Source organism: Panulirus ornatus, chromosome 23 (genome assembly GCF_036320965.1).
Source record: "Panulirus ornatus isolate Po-2019 chromosome 23, ASM3632096v1, whole genome shotgun sequence".
NCBI classification, from domain to species: domain Eukaryota; kingdom Metazoa; phylum Arthropoda; class Malacostraca; order Decapoda; family Palinuridae; genus Panulirus; species Panulirus ornatus.
This window is the reverse complement of record NC_092246.1, coordinates 13,045,454-13,058,887: the sequence shown is the minus strand read 5'-3', so window position 1 is coordinate 13,058,887 and position 13,434 is coordinate 13,045,454. Positions and strand designations below refer to the sequence as shown.

Below are 13,434 nucleotides of genomic sequence, written 5' to 3'. Positions count from 1 at the left end.
TCAAGGCCCCAGAATTTTCGCCCCCTCCCCCACCCTATGATCCACTTCCGCTTCCATGGTTCCATCCGCTGCCAGATCCACTCCCAGATATCTAAAACACTTTACTTCCTCCAGTTTTTCTCCATTCAAACTCACCTCCCAATTGACTTGACCCTCAACCCTACTGTACCTAATAACCTTGCTCTTATTCACATTTACTCTTAACTTTCTTCTTTCACACACTTTACCAAACTCAGTCACCAGCTTCTGCAGTTTCACACATGAATCAGCCACCAGCGCTGTGTCATCAGCGAACAACAACTGACTCACTTCCCAAGCTCTCTCATCCCCAACAGACTTCATACTTGCCCCTCTTTCCAAAACTCTTGCATTTACCTCCCTAACAACCCCATCCATAAACAAATTAAACAACCATGGAGACATCACACACCCCTGCCGCAAACCTACATTCACTGAGAACCAATCACTTTCCTCTCTTCCTACACGTACACATGCCTTACATCCTCGATAAAAACTTTTCACTGCTTCTAACAACTTTCCTCCCACACCATATATTCTTAATACCTTCCACAGAGCATCTCTATCAACTCTATCATATGCCTTCTCCAGATCCATAAATGCTACATACAAATCCATTTGCTTTTCTAAGTATTTCTCACATACATTCTTCAAAGCAAACACCTGATCCACACATCCTCTACCACTTCTGAAATCACACTGCTCTTCCCCAATCTGATGCTCTGTACATGCCTTCATCCTCTCAATCAATACCCTCCCATATAATTTACCAGGAATACTCACCAAACTTATACCTCTGTAATTTGAGCACTCACTCTTATCCCCTTTGCCTTTGTACAATGGCACTATACACGCATTCCGCCAATCCTCAGGCACCTCACCATGAGTCATACATACATTAAATAACCTTACCAACCAGTCAACAATACAGTCACCCCCTTTTTTAATAAATTCCACTGCAATACCATCCAAACCTGCTGCCTTGCCGGCTTTCATCTTCCGCAAAGCTTTCACTACCTCTTCTCTGTTTACCAAATCATTTTCCCTAACCCTCTCACTTTGCACACCACCTCGACCAAAACACCCTATCATCAAACACATTCAACAAACCTTCGAAATACTCACTCCATCTCCTTCTCACATCACCACTACTTGTTATCACCTCCCCATTTGCGCCCTTCACTGAAGTTCCCATTTGCTCCCTTGTCTTACGCACTTTATTTACCTCCTTCCAGAACATCTTTTTATTCTCCCTAAAATTTAATGATACTCTCTCACCCCAACTCTCATTTGCCCTTTTTTTCACCTCTTGCACCTTTCTCTTGACCTCCTGTCTCTTTCTTTTATACATCTCCCACTCAACTGCATTTTTTCCCTGCAAAAATCGTCCAAATGCCTCTCTCTTCTCTTTCACTAATACTCTTACTTCTTCATCCCACCACTCACTACCCTTTCTAATCAACCCACCTCCCACTCTTCTCATGCCACAAGCATCTTTTGCGCAATCCATCACTGATTCCCTAAATACATCCCATTCCTCCCCCACTCCCCTTACTTCCATTGTTCTCACCTTTTTTTCAGTCTCTCCTGGTACTTCCTCACACAGGTCTCCTTCTCAAGCTCACTTACTCTCACCACCCTCTTCACCCCAACATTCACTCTTCTTTTCTGAAAACCCATACAAATCTTCACCTTAGCCTCCACAAGATAATGATCAGACATCCCTCCAGTTGCACCTCTCAGCACATTAACATCCAAAAGTCTCTCTTTCGCACGCCTGTCAATTAACACGTAATCCAATAACGCTCTCTGGCCATCTCTCCTACTTACATAAGTATACTTATGTATATCTCGCTTTTTAAACCAGGTATTCCCAATCATCAGTCCTTTTTCAGCACATAAATCTACAAGCTCTTCACCATTTCCATTTACAACACTGAACATCCCATGTATACCAATTATTCCCTCAACTGCCACATTACTCACCTTTGCATTCAAATCACCCATCACTATAACCCGGTCTCGTGCATCAAAACCACTAACACACTCATTCAGCTGCTCCCAAAACACTTGCCTCTCTTGATCTTTCTTCTCATGCCCAGGTGCATAAGCACCAATAATCACCCACCTCTCTCCATCAACTTTCAGTTTTACCCATATTAATCGAGAATTTACTTTCTTACACTCTATCACATACTCCCACAACTCCTGTTTCAGGAGTATATATATATATATATATATATATATATATATATATATACAAAGGAGAACAAAGGAGGTAAGGGGAGTGGGGGAGGAATGGGATGTATTTAGGGAAGCAGTGATTGCTTGCGCAAAAGATGCTTGTGGCATGAGAAGCGTGGGAGGTGGGTTGATTAGAAAAGGTAATGAGTGGTGGGATGAAGAAGTAAGATTATTAGTGAAAGAGAAGAGAGAGGCATTTGGACGATTTTTGCAGGGAAAAAATGCAAATGAGTGGGAGAGGTATAAAAGAAAGAGGCAGGTCAAGAGAAAGATGCAAGAGGTGAAAAAGAGGGCAAATGAGAATTGGGGTGAGAGAGTATCATTAAATTACAGGGAGAATAAAAAGATGTTTTGGAAGGAGGTAAATAAAGTGCGTAAGACAAGGGAGCAAATGGGAACTTCAGTGAAGGGCGCTAATGGGGAGGTGATAACAAGTAGTGGTGATGTGAGAAGGAGATGGAGTGAGTATTTTGAAGGTTTGTGAATGTGTTTGATGATAGAGTGGCAGATATGGGGTGTCTTGGTCGAGGTGGCGTGCAAAGTGAGAGGGTTAGGGAAAATGATTTGGTAAATAGAGAAGAGGTAGTAAAAGCTTTACGGAAGATGAAAGCCGGCAAAGCAGCAGGTTTGGATGGCATTGCAGTGGAATTTATTAAAAAAGGGGGTGACTGTATTGCTGACTGGTTGGTAAGGTTATTTAATGTATGTATGATTCATGGTGAGGTGCCTGAGGATTGGCGGAATGCGTGCATAGTGCCATTGTACAAAGGCAAAGGGGATAAGAGTGAGTGCTCAAATTACAGAGGTATAAGTTTGTTGTGTATTCCTGGTAAATTATATGGGAGGGTATTGATTGAGAGGGTGAAGGCATGTACAGAGCATCAGATTAGAGAAGAGCAGTGTGCTTTCAGAAGTGGTAGAGGATGTGTGGATCAGGTGTTTGCTTTGAAGAATGTATGCGAGAAATACTTAGAAAAACAAATGGATTTGTATGTAGCATTTATGGATCTGGAGAAGGCATATGATAGAGTTGAAAGAGATGCTCTGTGGAAGGTTTTAAGAATATATGGTATGGTGTGGGAGGCAAGTTGTTAGAAGCAGTGAAAAGTTTTTATCGAGGATGTAAGGCATGTGTACGTGTAGGAAGAGAGGAAAGTGATTGGTTCTCAGTGAATGTAGGTTTGCGGCAGGGGTGTGTGATGTCTCCATGGTTGTTTAATTTGTTTATGGATGGGGTTGTTAGGGAGGTAAATGCGAGAGTTTTGGAAAGAGGGGCAAGTATGAAGTCTGTTGTGGATGAGAGAGCTTGGGAAGTGAGTCAGTTGTTGTTCGCTGATGATACAGCGCTGGTGGCTGATTCATGTGAGAAACTGCAGAAGCTGGTGACTGAGTTTGGTAAAGTGTGTGAAAGAAGAAAGTTAAGAGTAAATGTGAATAAGAGCAAGGTTATTAGGTACAGTAGGGTTGAGGGTCAAGTCATTTGGGAGGTAAGTTTGAATGGAGAAAAGCTGGAGGAAGTGAAGTGTTTTAGATATCTGGGAGTGGATCTGGCAGCGGATGGAACCATGGAAGCGGAAGTGAATCATAGGGTGGGGGAGGGGGCGAAAATTCTGGGAGCCTTGAAGAATGTTTGGAAGTCGAGAACATTATCTCGGAAAGCAAAAATGGGTATGTTTGAAGGAATAATGGTTCCAACAATGTTCAATGTTGTATGGTTGCGAGGCGTTGGCTATGGATAGAGTTGTGCGCAGGAGGGTGGATGTGCAGGAAATGAGATGTTTGAGGACAATATGTGGTGTGAGGGGGTTTGATCGAGTAGGTAATGTAAGGGTGAGAGAGATGTGTGGAAATAAAAAGAGTGTGGTTGAGAGAGCAGAAGAGGGTGTTTTGAAATGGTTTGGTCACATGGAGAGAATGAGTGGGGAAAGATTGACCAAGAGGATATATGTGTCAGAGGTTGAGGGAACGAGGAGAAGTGGGAGACCAAATTGTAGGTGGAAAGATGGAGTGAAAAAGATTTTGAGTGATTGGGGCCTGAACATGCAGGAGGGTGAAAGGCGTGCAAGGAATAGAGTGAATTGGAGCGATGTGGTATACCGGGGTCGACGTGCTGTCAATGGATTGAACCAGGGCATGTGAAGCGTCTGGGGTAAACCATGCAAAGTGTGTGGGGCCTGGATGTGGAAAGGGAGCTGTGGTTTCGGTGCATTATTACATGACAGCTAGAGACTGAGTGTGAACGAATGGGGCCTTTGGTGTTTTTCCTAGCGCTACCTCGCACACATGAGGGGGAGGGGGTTGTTATTCCATGTGTGGCGAGGTGGCGATGGGAACAAATTAAGGCAGACAGTATGAATTATGTACATGTGTATATATGTATATGTCTGTGTGTGTATATATATGTGTACATTGAGATGTATAGGTATGTATATTGTGCGTGTGTGGACATGTATGTATATACATGTGTATGTGGGCGGGTTGGGCCGTTCTTTCGTCTGTTTCCTTGCGCTACCTCGCTAACGCGGGAGACAGCGACAAAGCAAAATAAAATAGATATATAGATATATAAATATAATATAATATATACATATACATATATATGTATATAAAAAGGCGAGTAAAGGGGACGGGAGCGGAGGCTAGAAACTCTCCCCTCCGTGTATTTTAACTTCCTAAAAGGTGAAACAGAATGAGTCACGCGGGGAGTGCTCATTACCCCTTGAAGGCTCTGACTGGGGTGTCTAAATGTGTGTTGATATAACCAAGATGAGAAAAGAGGAGAGATAGGTAGTATGTTTGAGGAAAGAAACCTGGATGTTCTGGCTTTGAGTGAAACAAAGCTCAAGGGTAAAGGGAAAGAGTGGTTTTGGAATGTCTTGGGAGTAAAGTCAGGGGTTGGTAAGAGGACAAGAGCTTGGGAAGGAGTAGCACTACTCCTGAAACAGGAGTGGTGGAAGTATGTGACAGAGTGTAAGAAAGTAAACTCTAGATTGGTATGGGTAAAACTGAAATTGGATGGAGAGATTGTGATTATTGGTGCACATACATCTGAGCATGAGAAGAAAGATCATGAGAGGTAAGTGTTTTGGGAGCAGCTGAATGAGTGTGTTAGTAATTTTGATGCACGAGAACGGGTTATAGTGATGGGTGATTTAGATGTATGGAGCAATTGGGACATCAGTGAAGGGGTCTAATGGAAGGTGATAACAGGTAGTGGTGATGTGAGAAGATGGAGTGAGTATTTTGAAGGCTGTGGAATGTGTTTCATGATAGAGTGGCAGATAAAGGATGTTTTGTTTGAGGTGGTGTGCAAAGTGAGAGGGTTAAAGAGAATAAGTTGATAAACAGAGAAGAGGTAGTAAAAGCTTTGCTGAAGATTAAAGCCGGCAAGGCAGCGGGTTTGGATGGTATTGCAGTGGAATTTATTAAAAGATGGGGTGACTGTGTTGTTGACTTGTTGGTAAGGTTATTTAATATATGTATGACTCATGGTGAGGTGCCTGAGGTTTGGCGGAAAGCTTCCATAGTGCCATTGTACAAAGGTGCAAGGATACAGACGAAAGACTGGCCCAACCCACCCACATACGTCCACACACACAAGTATACATACCTATACATCTCAACGTATACATATATATACACACACAGACATATACATATATACACATGTACATAATTCATACTTTCTACCCTTATTCATTCTCGCTGCCACCCCGCCACACATGATATGACAACCCCCTCTCCCCACATGTGCTCGAGGTAGCGCTAGGAAAAAACAGAGGCCACATTCGTTCACACTCAGTCCCTAGCTGGCATGTATAATGCACCGAAACCACAGCTCCCTTTCCACATCCAGGCCCAACAAAACTTTCCATGGTTTACCCCACACGCTTCACGCGCCCTGGTTCAATCTATTGACAGCACGTCGACCCCGGTATACCGCATCGTTCCAATTCACTCTGTTCCTTGCACCCCTTCCATCCTCCTGCATGTTCAGGCCCTGATCACTCAAAATATTTTTCACACCATCTTTCCGACTCCAATCTGGTCTCCCACTTCTCGTTTCCTCCACCTCTGACACATATATCCTCTTTGTCAATCTTTCCTCACTCATTTTCTCCATGTGACCCTACCATTTCAAAACACCCTCTTCTGCTCTCTCAACCACACTCTATTTATTACCACACATCTCTCTTACCCTTTCATTACTTAATCAAACCACCTCATACCACATATTGTCCTCAAACATCTCATTTCCAGCGCATCCACTCTCCTCCGCACAACTCTATCTATAGCCCACGCCTCGCAACCATATGCATTGTTTGAACCAACATTCCCTCAAACATACACATTTTTGTTTTCCAAAATAACGTTCTCGACTTCCACACATTTTTCAACGCTCCCAAAACTTTCGCCCCCTCCCTCTCCCTATGATTCACTTCCGCTTCCATGGTTCCATCCGCTGACAAATCCACTCCCAGATATCTAAAACACTTCACTTCCTTTAGTTTTTCTCCATTCAAACTTACCTCCCGGTTGACTTGTTCCTCAACCCTACTGTACCTAATAACCTTGCTCTTATTCACATTTACTCTCAGCCTTCTTCTTTCACACACTTTACCAAACTCAGTCACCAGCTTCTGCAGTTTCTCACCCGAATCAGCCACCAGCGCTGTATCATCAGCGAACAACAACTGACTCACTTCCCAAGCTCTCTCATCCACAGCGCATCCACTCTCCTCCGCACAACTCTATCTATAGCCCACGCCTCGCAACCATATGCATTGTTTGAACCAACATTCCCTCAAACATACACATTTTTGTTTTCCAAAATAACGTTCTCGACTTCCACACATTTTTCAACGCTCCCAAAACTTTCGCCCCCTCCCTCTCCCTATGATTCACTTCCGCTTCCATGGTTCCATCCGCTGACAAATCCACTCCCAGATATCTAAAACACTTCACTTCCTTTAGTTTTTCTCCATTCAAACTTACCTCCCGGTTGACTTGTTCCTCAACCCTACTGTACCTAATAACCTTGCTCTTATTCACATTTACTCTCAGCCTTCTTCTTTCACACACTTTACCAAACTCAGTCACCAGCTTCTGCAGTTTCTCACCCGAATCAGCCACCAGCGCTGTATCATCAGCGAACAACAACTGACTCACTTCCCAAGCTCTCTCATCCACAGTACATTGCATACTTGCCCCTCTTTCCAAAACTCTTGCATTCACCTCCCTAACAACCCCATCCATAAACAAATTAAAGAACCATGGAGACATCACGCACCCATGCCATAAACAAACATTCACTGAGAACCAATCACTTTCCTCTCCTCCTACACGTACACATGCATTACATCCTCGATAAAGACTTTTCACTGCTTCTAACAACTTGCCTCCCACACCATATATATTTAATGCCTTCCATAGAGCATCTCTATCAACTCTATCATATGCCTTTTCCAGATCCATAAATGCTACATGCAAATCCATTTGCTTTTCTAAGTATTTCTCTCATACATTCTTCAAAGCAAACACCTGATCCACGCATCCTCTCTCTCTCTCTCTCTCTCTCTCTCTCTCTCTCTCTCTCTCTCTCTCTCTCTCTCTCTCTCTCTCTCTCTCTCTCTCTCTCTCTCTCTCTCTCTCTCTCTCTCTCTCTCTCCATATATATATATATATATATATATATATATATATATATATATATATATATATATATATATATATATATATATATATATTTTTTTTTTTTTTTCATACTATTCGCTATTTCCCGCGATAGCGAGGTAGCGTTAAGAACAGAGGACTGGGCCTTTGAGGGAATATCCTCACCTGGATCTCTTCTCTGTTCCTTCTTTTGGAAAATTAAACAAAAAAAAAAAAAAAGAGAGGGGAGGATTTCCAGCCCCCCGCTCCCTTCCCTTTTAGTCGCTTTCTACGACACGCAGGGAATACGTGGGAAGTATTCTTTCTCCCCTATCCCCAGGGAATATATATATATATATATATATATATATATATATATATATATATATATATATATATATATATATATATATATACGCACACAAATATAGTGCATAAGAACGCGCACTTACACAGTACACATAATGCCCTCTAACAACAAGGGTTCGGACCCGGACCTTTTGCGTTGTAGCTGGGAACTCTAACCGCTTGGCAGTAGACATATCTACATAGTAGGAGTTTGATAGATTATTATCCTTCCCTCAATGTTTCTTTATTCCACTTGTCAGACACTGGCCCTCCTATTCTGTTGTCAAGTGCGAAAGTAAAGTTTCGAACCGAGAGGTTCGTTCGTTCGTTTGGTAGTGATGTATGGTTTCAGGCTATACCTTCCACATGGAATAAAGTTTGTAGGGGGATTTCGTTGATATTTACTGGTGAATTTCTATCTGTAATTATGTATTCGACTGCACGAGAGAGGTTTTCTTTTACACGTGGGGCATCCTCATGCCTTGTAAGACAGGTGGTGTAGTGTTCACGCAGAAGTATATGTTAATTATTTTGTACTATTATGGACTAATATTTTGTATGAATACAAATGACGAGCACTTTTTCACTGTTTTGATACATTTAAAATTTCCAGCAGACTTGAAATTTCCAGCACTTTCCTCACAACCAAGGAAATAATAACGCAAAGATACATCTGTTTCTTTCGTAGAATTACGCTCCCTTTTTCTGTCTACAGGACTATGGGTCAAAGCAGGAAAACCAAGATAGCACCACAGTGACGGTGTTCGATCTTCTCAAGACGCCTGTCCTTAGAAAACGCTTCATCGTCCTCTGTCTAATGTGGTAAGTTAAGTGTTTTTCTGTATTAAGAAATTTTTGGTGAGTCATCCAGTCATTAGAATGATATATAAACGAAAACAAAATTTGATCGTTCATTAAAGATAAAACTTGTTCTAAATAGCCTTTCATCAAGGCATCTTTTGATCGGAGTAGAAGTAAATTATTCTATTGATTTACACGAGAGACGCCAACGTTTGCGCGTACGTGTAGTCTGTCTCCCTCCGCTCTATCGCCCACCACCATGACCGCTACGGAAGGAGACAACACCAAACTCGTCGTTCAGTATACCATTGATAATCCTAAATTCACTTCATCCTCAACAAACGCATCTTCATCTTCACCGTCCTTACCACTGTCTTTGTCCTGATCTGGAATTCGTAAACTAACACGTGTGTAATTACTATTTGTACAGTACGGGAAAAGAGCGAGGCCCCATCTCTTGTATTTACAACTTCATCTATTCCCGTATGCTATAAACAGTTATCAGTTTTTAGTCATTATATTCCATTCATCCACCACTCTCGTCTTATGAAAACTTCCTCACATCTTTTTAACATTTTTTTTTTGTATAATTTCATGCTGTTTCCTGGTTGTTCTAACCTTACATCTCTCGAAGAACGTTTCATTGTCTTCATCACTCTGTTATAAAAACCTGAATATTGTGATCAGGTCAACCCTTTTTCTTCTGTCTTCCAAGGAGGGCAAATTTAAAGCCTTTCCCTATATCTCACCTGTCTTAATCTTGATATTATCTTTGTTGCTCTATTCTGGTCTTTATTAGGTTTTTAATCTTGAGGCGCGATGACCAAAGCTGTGAAGCATATTGTAGTTTTCTGCATATTCATCATGTGACCAGCTCGCTAAGTAGTTCCTTATCCATGAACTATCTAATAAATGCCAGCATTCAGTTGGTCTTTTTAACTAAAGTGGGACTCTGGGGACAGGGGTGGGACAATGTCGACTCCCAGTTCTTTCTTACACACAGTTTTCCTGCAGCTTCTTTCCTGTCAAATGATGATCATATTGAGGCTTTCACTTTCGCCCATCCTCTTTATTTTGATTTACACGGGTTGATCTTCATCAACCATGAATCAGACCAATTTTGAAGTACCCCTGTGAGGTAATGCAGACCTCCATTTTCACTTCCCTCATGACCATTAAATCGTCTGCTAACATATTCAGGTAGGTGTACGTACCTTCAGGCTAGTAATTTACATGGATCAAGAGGAGTAATGGTCCATGTGGTACTCCGCTGGTCACCTCGACCCAATTTGAGAAGATGGTTTCTCTGACGAGCTTCCTTTCACTAAGATAATCCTCAGTCCATTGAGGGAGTTTCCCCATTATTCCTGCCTGGTTATCCAGCACCTTAATCAGCCTCCCATGAAGTATAGTATCCAATGCTTTCTGGCAGTCCTCCCAACCTTACCTTTTGTTTAAGAGAAAGGTCACTCCTCTAAATCAAAGAGGTTTGTTACACATCACTTCCTTTCCCTAAGAATAAACTGTCTCCCACTTAGGTAATATTTCCTCTATAGAAAGTCATCCATTTGCTTTCTAATTGACTTCATCAGTACCTTGCTGAGCACATTCGTCAAGGAGACTGGTCTGTAGTTCAGAGCCTTTTCCTTTGTTATGGGTATGACGTTTGCCCTTTTCCACTTCTGTAGCCCTTTACTTTTCTCCAGCGACACTTTGAACAGTATTTCAAGAAGTTTGTCTTATTTATCTGCATACGTTTTGAGCATATATGGTAAAGAGTTCGTCAGTCCATGAGCCTTGTATGGGTGAAGACTTTTTAGTATTTTCCTTTTTTCTATGACTGTTTCTGAACCTCCTCACCATTCCAACTCACTGGTAATGGTGATATAGGGTCTTCCACTGCGGAAACACTTTTGGCTTTGTTATTCAGCTCCTCACATATCATTACATCATCTTCTACAGTTCTTCCCCCTGAATCCTTTAGCCTGATTAGCTGCTCTTCATATGCATTGTCGACTATATTCTTTTGGAAGTTTCTTTGGTCATTCAGTTTTATCCTGCAATACTTGTTCCTTGTCCTCTTACACCGAACAAAAGCTGGCTGAGTGGAGTGTTGCCTATACCTTCGTCACTGCACATTTCGAACCTCCTTTACTTTTTGATATCCTTTATGAAACCATTCATCCCCCTATTTCTTAACATTCTCTCCGTATTTGAGGCTAGAGGGACCCATGTTCCTACTACTCCATTATGAATTTCACAGAACCCTCACCACAATACCCTGGTTAGTGGCTAATGACCTCCATTTCCCAGTCTATGTTACCAATGAAATTGTTTCGTTCTGTGTAGTTTCCACGATTATGTTTCCTCTTTCGGTCTTATCTCATTCATGCTGCTTTAGTTTTCTCATTTGCCACATGGTCATACTTGAGAATTACAAATAACTTTTTCCAATTGACGTATAATCAGTGCTATTCTCAATATCCACCTTGGTCTGTGTGAAAATAAGGTTCAGTAATGATGGTGTGAGGTTACTGATATATTGGTATAGGAAACTTTACCGTGCGCTCTGTAAAAACGTGTAAATCCATCATTCCCCATCACCATGAGAATCCAAATTCCTCTAGTCTATCTCTTTGTGAATGAAATCCCCATCATCAGTACTTTACCATCTTTGAGAAGCAAACGTTTTTCCTATACCATCCTGATTGTTCTTTCATTGTTATCACTCTATTCTGAATCATTCGTTTTAATTCTTTGGATGCTTATGAAATGTCAAAGTCACAATGCATTTCTTCCCCACAATAAGTCTTCCCATTACATATTGTCGAAATGGACCATCCTCCACTTTTTCCTGAAGTGTATGTCTATCTTTTAACAAGAGAGCCAACCCAAACCCTTCTTTATCTTCTCTTTCTCTTGTTACTATCGTGTACCCCATCTGGGATGAGGATGTGAGATTCTATCTCTTTAGTAAGCTTTTTTTCCACAACTCCAACAATATCGGGTGCGCTTTCCGTAATACGGTCCCTGAATTCAGATTCCTCACCATTCCCTACCGATCCATCAGCACTTTTATATATTTTCACTCTAGCATTTCCATTGCTTGACATTCCTGATCTGTTTGCAGAACTGGTAGGGATGTTCCGCCGTCTTACTTCTTTTGACGTCTACCGTTTACTCTTTGTTCTTCTCCCTCACTTCTTATGTTCTATCACGTTTGAATTCCGCTTTGTTTTTAAGTTTCTTTCTTGCTTGATTACCATCTGGTTAGATGACATTAAGGCAAACGTCACCATGATTGAACGTCCTATTATGTCTATTATAGCAACCAATTCTATTTCTTTTTTTTTTCTTAATCGCTGAATTTACGTCAGTCAGTTCCATAACCTCCAGTAATCTCTGAATAACTATTTCTTTCTTTCACCCAGTTGATGGTTAAGTCCTACAGCTTCGTTTCATTAGCCTCTGTTTCTGACATTCTCTGTAATCTTTCTTTTTGCTAATAATCGCTGATCCTGTATGTTTTGTCCTTTTCTAAACTTATCACCTACTGCACCAGTGTTTTAACAGTACATATTTATAAACAGCTTCGCCCAATCCTTTGGGCTCCTCTGTTACATTGTCCTTAGGTTCATATCCCGCTGCATCAGTCATCACGTCCACAGTCCGCTCAGCAGCCCCAGTAACTGCACCTTTTCCCCCTTATAGCCCACTATTTACAATAGGCTCTCTGACTACAATAGCCTCTCTGACTTGTGTTTTGGGTAATTCCTCCCGTTGAAGTTTCTTCGGGACATCTAGACTAGCCCCTTCTAACTTTTCCAGGCCTTTGATGAATTAAACTTCTTTCTTTTGGTTATGTATCCTCTGATCTCTGTCACCTAAAACGGATCTAACCTCATGCTCTTTTTCTGTATTTTCTTGATTGCTTTAGTTCCTGTCTTATTGCATGACACCGTTCGTGATCCATAAATTGATTTCACAGTTTCCTCAACTCCTCTATCACCTATTTTAACTACTCGTCTTGCCTTTTGACAATTTCCCATTACATTCACTTCTGGTTCCTCTTTCATCTCTTCCTCTTGTCTCTTCCATGTGGTTCTTATACTAATCAACTAATCCTGGTACGTTCCCTTTTTTGAGTCCATACCAGACTGTAATCCAATTTTAGACTAAAAAAATTGAATACTTGGATCTATTAGTGCTTGTCGACGTGTGTGTGTGTGTGTGTGTGTGTGTGTGTGTGTGTGTGTGTGTGTAGTTCACATTTCAAAGACCAAAGAGCAGGAGAGGGGGGAGGGGAGTGGGTGGATGCCAAGGACGGATGCTGGAGTATCGGGGGTGAGGGTGTGGTGGAGGAAGGACCCC

At 41.6% G+C, this 13,434-nt stretch overlaps 1 protein-coding gene across 1 annotated transcript in view; it reads left to right on the top strand.

The window, feature by feature from the left end:
- Positions 1-13,434, top strand: part of LOC139756814 (organic cation transporter protein-like) — a 259,073-nt gene that overhangs the window by 199,711 nt on the left and 45,928 nt on the right. The window contains exon 8 of the mRNA XM_071676623.1: positions 8,978-9,084. Coding sequence (XP_071532724.1) covers positions 8,978-9,084 — 107 coding nt within the window. The remainder of the gene's footprint in view (positions 1-8,977; positions 9,085-13,434) is intronic.